Consider the following 12,688-nt stretch of genomic DNA (forward strand, 5'->3'; position numbering starts at 1 on the left):
CATAAAAACCAAAAAAATTAAAAAAAAAAAACACACAACAAAAGTTCTAGATAAATAATGACAAAAACAGTAAGAAAGAAAAAAAATATTCATAAGTAAGAAATCAGTTATTTAAGATGGCAAATAATAATACTTACATACATAATATACTCGTATCCGTGCAATACATGTATGTATGATCAAAGGATAATAAAAAGGATGAAAAAGAAAAGTTAGTTACATTTCTTTTAAAATAATAATAATCTAATGTGTAGAGTAAAGAAAATAAAAGTAAAAAAATAATATTGATAAATCTATAAGTCAGTCAGTCAGTCAATCAATCAAGTCAGTTGTTAGTCAAAGTCAGAAATTAAAATGAAAAGTATCTAATAGATTCAAAAAATGAGACATCTGCATATAAACTTTAACATACATACATATATATGATGGTAACAAAACAAAAACAAATAAATGCATATATTATTAACAAATAAAAAAAATGAATTATATATATAAAACAAAAAACAAATTATATATGAAAGTATAAACAACAAAAAGAAAAAACAAATAAAAAAAAATAATAATTATAAATAAAAATTATTACAAAAATTAGTTTTATTTCAATTAATTTCTAAAGAACTGAGTCCCGCATGCAATCTATATATGACCTTAGAACTTCTACAACGCATCTAGGATTAGATATATAGTGTCCTGAAATTATTATAAAAATTTTGTTTTATTTCAAGTATGTTTTTAGAGCATTTAAATAACACACGCCGACAATGTATACTTTCCTAAAGAAGTGAATCCCGCATACGATCCGTACCTCCACTTAAAAATTCTCTATGTCAACTAGTATTTGAGATAATGTGTCCTGAAGTTTGAAAATAACGCTTTTTTCACTTTTTTGATACGTTATAACAGCTGAAAGACAACTTTATTTATAAATCTGAAAGTCCATTCTATAAGTTTTGAAATAAAGGTTTAACATCTGAAAAATCTTCTTGTTTCTTCAAAATATCTTCACCTAAAGCTTCATACAACAATAAATTGATACAAACTGTATTTTTTCGTACATTTCGGTTTTTCGTTGTCATTCTGTTCGTAATTTCAATAATATAATTTTCCGACTCTATAAAGTATGTTATTCTGGATCCTTATAGATAGCGGAGTCGATTAAGCTATGTCCGTCTGTCAGTCTGTATGTTTGTTAAAATCAGTTTTTAGAGGACTCCAGATGTCGGCGAGATCCGAATCTTTAATAATTCTATTAGACATGCTTTCGAGAAGATTGCTATTTAAAATCAGCAAAATCGATCCATAAATAACGGAGATATTTAAACTTATACATTTCATTTTTTTATATATTTTTATTAAATGCGTTTAATTTGTTTTAAAATGAGTCGAAGGTCTAAAGATGTAATCAGTTCAAATTGACGTACGATCAGACATTGTAAAGTGAATCTGAACATGATTTCTAATCGGTTAAAACATTGTCAAATATTCATTTTTGTTTATGATAAGCATTATTTATAAAGCCCCACCAAAAACCATGAGCTTTCAAGCTTAAGATATCTCGAAGAAAAAAGAAAACATATCCGATGTTGAACCTTTATTTGAAAGCTTGGTCTTAAGGTTTCTATTTTTTTCAAATTTCGTTTGCCTGTGTAATTAATTAATTGACTTCTCTATTCAAGTTTTGATAGGGTTGGTAACAGTGCTCCTTTACTTAAAAAAGAGGCCAGAATAAACTAAAACTTTAAAAAAGAAATTAACTTTTCTCACTTTCTGGAATAAAACAAGTGAAAAATTACAGTCATGTGGATTCCCGACTATGTGCTAAATTAAAACATTGATTTTCAAAAGGTCAATATTCGCACTTGATCAAAGAAATAGCAATTCTGGCGAAATTTTTTCAAAACCTTTTTACAACGAACTTAGTTATAACGATTAATCGCTTATTATAAACAATTTTTCAATTCTCTGCATTTTGAAAGCTATTTTCATAAAAAAAAACATCTTCTATAACAAACTCGGTTACAACCAATCCTCGGATAAAACAACTAAATTTTTAATTCCTCAAGTACAATGTTATATAATTATTAATTTTCTTAACCTACCTATAGTGGGAGGGTATTGAGCGTTTGCGCCAATGTTTTAACGCCAAAAAATATTGGTCCTACACCCATCTTAAAGTATACCTATTGGCTCTGAATCACTTTTCGAGTCGTTTTGGTTATTTCCGTCCTTACGCTGTCCTTACGCCTCTGTGTCCCTGTACCACTGGCACAGGTGGCACTATATTATGTTTCTGTTATTAAAAAGTAGGTACTATCGGGGTGCATGTGGTGGCTGCGGTGAAAGATAATGTCGGTTAAAATATTGATGCATGGAAAAGTCTATAATTCGTCATAATTGAATTTTCCTTTTTTGTGCAAGTACGTTCAGGATTTTGCTATGTTCATTTCAGAACAAATTCTCAGCTTAGGATTAGTGTTTCAGTTGAAATTGATGTTTTTGCATCTTGAAAGTTAAGCAGCAATGGTTAGAGATTAGATAGCTTGAGTCCTTAAGTAAAATGCTTGTACTACAGGTATTCCCGTTAACCACTACGACATTTTTCGATCCATCCTAATGATCTTGTTCGATCGACTTTTTCAATTTAAATTTACATATACCGTTCTCAGAAATACGTTATCTTGTTCAAGATACACGCAGATTTAAACGCAACAAATACCTCTCTACAAGAGAGGTCATTAGACCATTTGATCGCAAAATGCTTTATAGGAAAAACTCATTCTTTAGCTCTACTGTTCGTAGCTGGAGTAAACTTCCAGCAAAGTTCTTACGATCATTGGGAATCAATCCCTGAGTGCTGATCTTAATAAAAAAGTATTTGTTTTTTATTTTACCACATAGAATTCTTTATTTAAAAGCAAAATTTTTAACATGATTTTTTTTTTCAAATTCATTCAAAGAAATCGTTATTGTTTGTTCATTATTAAATCGTTCTTCTTGTTTTTATATTTTTTTATTTAATGTTAGTAATTAATTAAACACATTTACATATATTTTTTCTTTTTGTTTGGGATTTTACATGAATAATATTTAGTTTTTTTCCTCCTTTACTATTTGAATCATTAATGAATATATAGTTTTTTTTATTTTTTTCCAATACAACATTATTTAGAATTTCAATTACTTTTTCTCAAAACAAATATATTTCTAATGACAGTTTAAAGTTGGATGTTAAAGTGCTGTTTACTAAAAGTTCAAAAATTTTGTAATTTAAGTTTTAAATGTGTGCTTGATTAGATCTTTTTTTTTTGTATAATTAAAATTAGATTAAATTTCTCAAGATTTCAGATTTTAATATATTTTAATATTCAAGTTGAAACTATTTTTGTTAAAAAGATTTCTAATAAGTGTGGTTTTTTGGAATTAAAATTTATATGAATTTTTATGTTGATTTGATATTTAAATATATTTGCTTACTACTTTGAATAGTTGTTGTTAAATTTTAAGAAAAAGTTGTTATTATTAGGGGAAAGTTTGTGGCCCTCATTAGTTTTTTTATATATATTTTTTTATATATTTTGTTTTAATATTAAGTTTTGTTTTCTTTTCTTTTATAGTGAAATTATTTGTACCTTTGATAGTAATTGTATTTTCATATTTACTTTATTTGTTTATTTTTTTGTTTTTCTTTTCAGCTACTTTATGGAAAATATTTGTTTAATAATGTTTTTGTTTTAAGTAATTTGAAAAAAAGTTTTTTAATAACTCTTTTTTTAGTAAAATTGTATTTTTTTTTGTTTATTTTTAAAAATATTTTATTTTTTATTTAGAAAAAATCCCTGAATGTAATTTTGCTTTTCGTACAAAGAGTTTTTTTAATAGTAAGTATTTATTTTTTTATTTTTTTTTTTGTTAAATAAAGAAATTTCAAAATATTATTTAAAACCTAAATATAAATTTCAATTTGTAATTCTAAATTTTCCAAGAAAATCTTTTTTATTATTTTTTATTTGTTTACAATTTTATTTTGAATTTAATTTTAATGTCACATTAGAGCCAAACATTAATTTAATTTTTTTTTATTAAATTATCAATTTACGTTTATCAAACGTCCTAATATGCGGTTTGCAACTGCAATCATCACATCATGTGCTGTTTTATTTTTTTATTATTATAATTTATTATGTTTTTTTTTTAAATTATAAATTTTTAAGAAAAGTATATTTTTAGAGGGAGTTTTACAAAATACTTTCTTTTTTGTGTTTTTTTTTCTTTTGCTGGAATATTTTTTATATTGTTTTGTTTTTTTTCAAATTCTCAAAACTGCAAACATTTTATTTTTTCGTTTTTCTTCGTTTTGCAGTTGGTTGCGGAAAATTCTATTTATTTGGCAACTCTGGTGGACAGTCCGGTTGGTTGGAGGGATGAGCTGCACGAAAAGCTGGATTACTCTCCAATTCACGATCAATACGCAATATGATGGGATATGGACGTAAATCAACATGGAATCTGAAAAAAGAGAAATTGAACATTATTAAATTTAAAACTTTTATGAGAGCATGTATAACAGATTAGGTCTAGTGAAGAACTGGTCTTGAGAATATACTTTATACTAGTCCATGGACTAGCCAATCCATACACTTCTCCATAAAGAAGTTAATTTACTAGTTCATATACAAGTCCATAGCAAGCCCAAAGACTTGTCAACGGACTTATCAGTAAACTAAACCATTACCTAGAAAAGACCTAATCAAAAGATTAGTCTTTTAACTAGTCAATGGACTCATCTACGAACTTATATATGGACGAGTCTTTTAGTCAATAGTCTAGGCCTAGGCAATACTTATCAATAGATTTGTCAATAGAGTAGTCGAGAGACTAGTCAGTTGACTAGTTCATAAACTTGCAAAGAACTATTCAAACGATTAGTCTATTAAATGGTCAATGGACTAGTATATAGACTAGTATACTAGACTAGACCATAAACGAATCAATATACTAGTAAATAGACCAGTTCATTTACTAGTCCATAGTCCAGTCAATAAACTGGACACTGGTTAGTGCATAGACCAGTCAAGAACTAATCAACAGACCAATAAGCAGAATAATTCATAGACTTGCTAGCAGACCAATCTATAGATTGATCAGCAGACTAATCCATGGACTAGTTATCAGTCTAACCCATGGACTAGTCAACAGACTAGTCCATAGACCAGCAGACAGGCTGTCCATAGACTGTCCAAAAATAATTGGGTATAAAAATTCTTAAAATAAAAACATCTTACCTAGTCAACATACTAGACCAAAGACTAGTAAACAGAGTAGTCCAAAGACTAGTCCATAGACTAGTCAATAGACTGTCCAAAAAAATAGGGTATAAAAATTCTTAAAATTCTTCTTACCTGCGTGCATTAAAAACTTGAGGAACCAAACAACAATCAGCCATGGAAATTTCATCACCAACACAGTACTTGCCAGCTGAGGTCGATAGAACCTTTTCGACAGCCCTAAAACCTCGGGTAATCCAATGTTGAGCCCATTCTTTTTTCTTCTCCTCGCCGACATGAATCAAAACAATGAGATTCTGTAAAGGTTGAATGCCCGAGCAAATAATTTCACAAATCTCACGAACTTTGGCACGTTTGTGAACATCTTGAGGCAAAAGTGGACGCTGTGGGCGTGTCTCCTCCAAATAATGCATAATAGCCAAAGATTCAATTAAGGTGTGGCCATCTATAGAATATTAAACATTTTATTTAAAATATACGATATAAAGAAATTTAAATAATAAACTCTTACCAATTTGCAAAGCTGGTACTTGTTCCATGGGATTAACCTCACGATATTCATTGCAATGCTGTTCACCGCCCGATTTAATCAAACTGATGGGTTTAATATCATAAGGAATTTCTTTCAAATTCAAAGCAATGCGCACACGCCAAGAACAGGAACTGCGCCAATACGAGTATAGTATTGGCTTTTCGTCGGAAGCAGCAATCGCAGCGGGAGTAGAAAGTACAGTATTAGTGCTCATATTTAAATAACTAGTATTGTTTTTAACTAAATAACAACTACGATCTTTAAAAAACAATGACGACCTGTTGGTCTCAACTGCTTTTCTCAAATGTGGTTGAAGTTTTGTCCACATGTATCTCATGTTGTAGAATTTAATAAAAAAACAAATTTAATTAATACAAAAATAAATCTGGATTTTCTAGTTCAGTTTCTAGTATTTTAAATAATATTTAATTTTTTTTTTATTTTTCTTTAAGAAAATTTGTATTGGTCAGAATATATTGTGATAAGAGTCAGGTGTCTGTCTCTTTATGGTAATTAACAGGTTTTTGACTTGATTTTTTTATTATTATTTTGTTTTTATTTTACATTAATTATTTTTATTCAATCTTATCATTTGGAAGTTGTTCAACTTAGTAGATAGATACAATTTTAGTTTGTTCGTTGTTTAGCTCTTTATCTATGTGAATATGTTTTGTTTGTTTTTTGATCCCCTCAAAAGAATATACCCATCAAAACAAAATGCATTAAAAATACTTAGTTAATAGTAAGTATAGATAATATTGTGGACATCAGCTGTTAGGTTTTGGAATGTAAGTATATGACACATGTACATATATGTATATTTGAAATAGTAATGACAATTTAAGCCACAAAGTATGTATTGAATTTTACAAGAAACTTTTTCCAATAATTTATGTTTGTATATTTTCATTAGATAGCATCTAAAGTCCATCCAAAAATATTGAAAAGTTGTTGCAAGATTTAGATCATACCATCATGTGCCGATTTTACTGCTGTTGAACAACAACATTCTGATTTTTTTCTTATATAAATATGTATATAGATTTGGTTCCCAAAGATGTCTAGAACCTTTAGAAAAGACTTTATACTATCTAGTAGTCGACTTTTCGACTATAAGTATTTTATAAATAGTCGACTTTTCGACTTTTTCCGACTTTTCGATTTTTTCTGATTTTTTTGACTTTTGGACTATTTTCGACTTCTTTCGACTTTTTTCCGACTATTTTTTTACTTTTTTTCGAGTGTTTCCTTTAGTGGAAACACTTTTTTTAATTTTCGACTTTTTGACATTTTTTTTTGATTTTTTCGACTTTTTTCACAAACGATAGTCGACTTTTTTCGACAAAAAGTTGATTGTTCGATTATTCGAAAGCCGATTTATAGAACCCTGCTATCTAGTTTATAGGGTCTTCAAATAATTTCTTAGCTCCGTAACTGCCGGTCCACACAAGGAAACTTTTTTTGGGAAACTTTTGATTTTGCGTGATATAGAAAGAAAAAGAACATCATTCATCTCGGACTCGGAAACTTGTTAAGTTTTGTCATTATTTTCATTCGTACAGCAACAAATCAATGCAATTAACACACAGTTTCTAAAACAAAAGTTTCTATGTGTAGACATTAAGGAAACTTCAAAAGAGAATTAAGAAAAAGTTTCTCAACAATAGTGTGGACCAGGTCTAAACATCCTAATGATTCGATTCCCACATAACTTTAAACTTAAAAGCTCTATTTGCGTAGTTGGGTTGTATATATAAAATAATTTAATTGTCGTTAAACTTAAGACCTGAAGTATATGTTAGATCATTTGTACCTTACAGGAGGCTAAACCACACGATATAGTTAAATGTCGAATATCTCGGAATATGGTACAAGTAGAGTCTTTAAGTTTTATGTCTACAATTTTGACATCCACATGAATATATGAAGGAAGCAGAATTAGCATTAGCAATCATCAAATTTTGCACTAAGAAATTTATCATCTATGTTATGTTATTTGGGTAATAAATTGGATTAGGAATGAATATAATAAAAGAATTTGTATATCTGGTAAAGTATTAGAGCAACATTGAATTCCGTATAAAAAATTAAAAGAAGACTAGAAATAGGGGGCGTGACACCTCCTATATGAATAAAATACAAAAATAAATAAATCTGGAAAACGCTTAGAACTAAAAACCTTTGTCATTGACTTAAAATTTTGCACGAACAACTTTGTCATCCATGTAAACATTTGGTCAATAAATTGGAGATTTATAAATAGGAGACGTGGTACTTCCAATATACATTAAAACTAAAATTCGTATATCTGGAAATCTATAAAAGCTTTATGGACGAATCATAAAGCTAGAATATAGCTTTTGAGCGTAGCCTCCTATAGGTTAGTAGTTGGTGTTATACTCTGTCAGACCAGAGGTCTTGGGAGGTCTCAGATGGGAGACGCTGGTGTATTTCACAACGATGCATTGACGAAATAACACAAAGAGTAATCGAAATAACAACAACGCGTTGTTGCAATGACAATGATATGTTGTCAAAATGATAACTGGGTGTCATTTCAGTTTTATACACATCATTTTTCTAAATAATAACAAACGTGGTAAGCTCGCGTTTGATAACGATACTTTTCGATACTTTTATACCGGGTATTCCCTCTGTGGTACAATATACAATTCTACTTAAAAAATTTGTTAAAATAATACATTAATTAAAAACTTTTTCTAATATTTTTCAATATAAAAGTATTTTGAATAAAGATTCAAAATTTACTTAAAAAAATTTAATTTTAACATTTTAAATTTTAAAAAATTTAGAATACTAACAACACCTTTAAAGAACCATTTTTTCACTTCCCCTTACAACTAGACTATAAATAAAATAATTTTACAATAAATTAAGAGCTTGATGTGTGAAAAGCGTGAAATAACAAACAACAAACATATGTATGTATGCAAAAAATTAGCATTTAAAGAATAAATTATCCTGCAAATGTATAGAATAGAAAAAATACACACACATACAAACAATTTAATATTAAACATTTCCTTGTAAAAATACAAAATACAGAGTTCATTCACCGACTAAAGCATTTGGTTACCAACGAAAACGAAAGGGAATACGACAACGAGGGGACATGACAAATTTCCCACAGAGGTTATTGAACCTAAAAAAGCCAACAATAATAACAATAAGGAAAAGCAAACAATAAAATATGAGAAAAAATAAAGTTTAGTTAGATATTTCCTACTAGTAAACACATAGAGTTTCCTCAATTTAAGCACGGCTAACTAAATAGTAAGAGTGTGTGTGTGTGTAGAACACCAAGGTCGGGTCATTGAACCTACCACGGCAACATCAACAGCCAACATCAGCAGTAGCTACAAAATAGGAAAAAAAGCTAAAACAATTTTACTTTTTTTTTTGTTGGTAAAGAAGAATTTATTACATGGAAATATGTCTACTTATATATTTTTTATCCTATTGTATTATACTCTTATTTTAAGTCAACATATAACGTATTCAAGGACATTTATTGGGAAGAAGAATAAGGACTAAAAGGTAAAATACAAGTGATAGAAAATTCAATTATTTACGGAAGAGAATTGTTTGTGTCTTCTCCTTATGCATTGAATTCAGGAAGATTGAAATTACTCGTTTTTTTTTGGCATGGTAAGAGTTAAGGATAATGAAAGCTTTTTGCTTGTCAAAAAATCGAAAAGCTCTTAGTTTTTTAGTTAAGGGAGTGTAGTAGGGAGATTAAATTTGCCGCAGGGTTGTCATAGTTATGGAAATTGGCTATTTTTATGGGTTGCTTTTTGTAATAAAATCTATTGGAAATTTCTAAGAATTAAAAGAATGAGAATGAGTAGTTAATTGGTTAGTAGGTGATTTTTGTTGGCATCTGATTAATTGCTGTCAATGGGGGATAATTTGAACTACATAGACTTGAAATAAAGATTTTAAGGTTTTCATATGACATCTAACAAAAGATTTCGAATGTGAGATTTAGGGTCTGTTCCTCTGAATGCGAACTAACTAACTACCTAACTAACTAACTAACTAACTAACTAACTAACTAACTAACTAACTAACTAACTAACTAACTAACTAACTAACTAACTAGTGGCCTCCAGTAGGTTAGGGGTTAGTGTTCTAGTCTAGTAGACAGGAGTTGGTGTGTTCGATTCTCACCCGTGCTACTGGTAAAGGAACGCACAACAGGCCCGATAGAGGCATTGGTGTATTTCTTCGGATTTGTTGTGTATACATCCTCCCTTCAAACTAACTTACTAACTAACTCACTAAATAACTAACAAACTTACTAACTTACTAGGGTCATCGGTTATTCAACGTTAAAAATGTTTTCGAATAGTTCGGATATTTGTCATTTGAATAAAATCGGTTCTCATTACAAAAATGGTTTTTCTTATTCAAAATTTTTTTGCTTTACTCCAAATTCTCCATGAAAATTCAGACCCGAATATTTGGAATACCCAACTATTTTCTTTGGGTATTCAAATTAATTTTTCAATGATTTCATGGAAATTTTCCTTTTGATATCGCGCCAAATATTTAAGAATAGAAACTAGCATTCGTAATGGAATTCAGAATTGAAGGCAAATAGCTTTGCATGTTCCATTTTGATATTAGAAAACGAATTCGTAAAAATGAAATGATTTCGAAATTATATGTCTTTATATGCTATATACATATATGTAAATTGTAGTTCCCCGTTATTATGACAAAACAACAAAAGCTGGCAATTCTTTTAAACGGAAAAAATGCCGGTATGAGTGAATGAAGAGAGGAAGAGTAAATAGAAATTTAAAGGCAACCTAATGCCTAATGGAAGATTAGATAAAATTTTGTTTTAAAAAATAATATTTTAATAAAATTGTAAAAATATAAATTAATTTTTTATTGAAAATTTAACAAAAAAAAATATATACTAAAATAGTTGGGCAACTCTAAAATAGGCAAACAAAATTTCAAAAACAACTTAAGAGTATGAGAAATTAGTTAATTTGGTCTGATTTCCTTTTTTGTGTAAGTAGTAACAGACATGCGCTTTAAATACAATTTAGATTAATGTTTTATGTCTAAAAATCCAACAAATCCATCAGGAAAAGAAAAACCTCATACTCCTAACTACCATGGTCATGACCACATACTAAAAGTAAAACGTCCGTCCATTTTATTTAAAATAAAAAAACTTAGATTTTCTAAGTTAAAATTTAAGAAAAAACAACTTACCTTGGCTATGGCCGATAAGGACATAGCGTTATGATGATACTTTGAATAGTTAATTTTGAAGCCGTTTATAAAAACCTCGTTGAAAAAAAATAAATATATACGATTTGTTGCTTAACGCTTTTTATTATTCACCAACAGTTATTAGTTATTAACACTCTATTTTTTCTAGTTTTATTAAGTTAATGTTTTAAAACCCGGTTATAGGAAGTGGGCTTGGCGTCTTCTATGCGGCACCAAAGTTTTAATACTATTTTAGTTTCCAGTACAACAATAAAACAGCGGCAGTCAGTACACACCAAAAAAAGAAGAAGCCACTAATACTACCTAAACTAAACTAAAATTACACAGAACAAAAATGAAATATATAGAATTATTATATGAAACGACCACGACCACAGCCACGATGTTTATAACGAACACATATAAAACGAAGTGGTGGATTATTAAAAAAAATCTAAATTTTTTAAATTTTCTATAAAATTCCCAATAAATAATTGCACATTCTTTAACAAACTTTTACAATTTCGAATACTTAATGCAATATTTCAATTGACAATTTCATCAGAATATTTTAGTTTAATTTAGAAACTTATTTTAACGAAAAAATGCTCCTTCTCTTAAAAATGTTTTTTTTTTTGTATTTTACACACGCACACACAGAATTTATCACTAAAGTGAAGTGAGCTGTTTAACAGAGTCCTTGCTACTGACTCTGACTCCGTGCTTCTCTAAAATTAAACTTACACTAACACAAAACATATTAAACGTCGTTTTAACTAAAAAACGAGCCATTGCTGTAACAAAAGGGATAAAATGCTAAAAAGTACTGTTTTTTTCTGCAAATGACCGGGAAAGTTGCAAAATTGTAAATTGCTATTTTTATATAGAAAATAAAATAAAAAACAAACAAATTTTGCATGATAAATTGTTATGATTAAGGCATAAAATCATTTTTTAATTGATTTTAATAATTCTAAACATTAATCATATTTTATTGGTACTTATTAGAGAAAAAGGTACTTTTTTTACTTACTCTTCAGTGCCTCTCTAACTAAACTTTTTACAACATTCCTGCCATACTATTTTATTGTTTTATAAAAGGACAATGTTGAGTAACAACCAACATGCTGCCTAAACTACAAACACCGCTGTGACACATACTCTCATATGCCGAAGTATCTGTGTATGAATTTACTTAGTAATGTATGTGTGTGTGTCACTGCAGTGAGTGAGAGAGCTTGGTATGATAGAAAGCGAAAGGTTTGTTATAATTTAGTTGTTATTTTTTGCCCATTTGGTTTAGTGCCTTCGTTTCATTTTGGTATTCGGAGAGTAACTACCATATATAAGAGAGTCATCATGCTACTAAAGCTTTGCTGTGGAAATCAGGGATGAAAATTATGGTACAATTGTGCTTTTTTTTCGCAAAAATTATGAAACCAAGTTAATGAAATACGTACAAAAAAACCTTCATTAAAATTTTTTTAAAAATTCATTGATAATATAAAATTGTTCTTAATGAAATTGCCATATGATCTTTGAAACCTTTTAATCATGTTTTAGATAAATTTCATTTTTAGCCCTTTTTTGTTTTGAGTACTTTTTCTCGCAATTTTTA

At 28.7% G+C, this 12,688-nt stretch overlaps 1 protein-coding gene across 2 annotated transcripts; it reads right to left on the reverse strand.

Annotated features, from left to right (window-relative positions):
* Positions 1-3,308: 3,308 nt before the first annotated feature.
* Positions 3,309-11,359, reverse strand: LOC111685874 (probable maleylacetoacetate isomerase 2). 2 transcript variants are annotated; one of them, XM_046949120.1, is made up of 4 exons: positions 11,071-11,359; positions 5,797-5,974; positions 5,400-5,730; positions 3,309-4,506 (listed from the first exon to the last, which is right to left on the reverse strand). In XM_046949120.1, the coding sequence occupies exons 1-4, from the start codon at positions 11,092-11,094 to the stop codon at positions 4,377-4,379; spliced, it is 663 nt and encodes a 220-aa protein (XP_046805076.1). In that variant the 5' UTR covers positions 11,095-11,359; the 3' UTR covers positions 3,309-4,376. The 2 variants fall into 2 exon arrangements, with proteins under 2 accessions (XP_046805076.1, XP_023303925.2); XM_023448157.2 differs by lacking the exon at positions 11,071-11,359 and having other exon boundaries at positions 5,797-6,473.
* Positions 11,360-12,688: the final 1,329 nt, after the last annotated feature.

This window comes from Lucilia cuprina, chromosome 4, assembly GCF_022045245.1.
Source record: "Lucilia cuprina isolate Lc7/37 chromosome 4, ASM2204524v1, whole genome shotgun sequence".
NCBI lineage: Eukaryota > Metazoa > Arthropoda > Insecta > Diptera > Calliphoridae > Lucilia > Lucilia cuprina.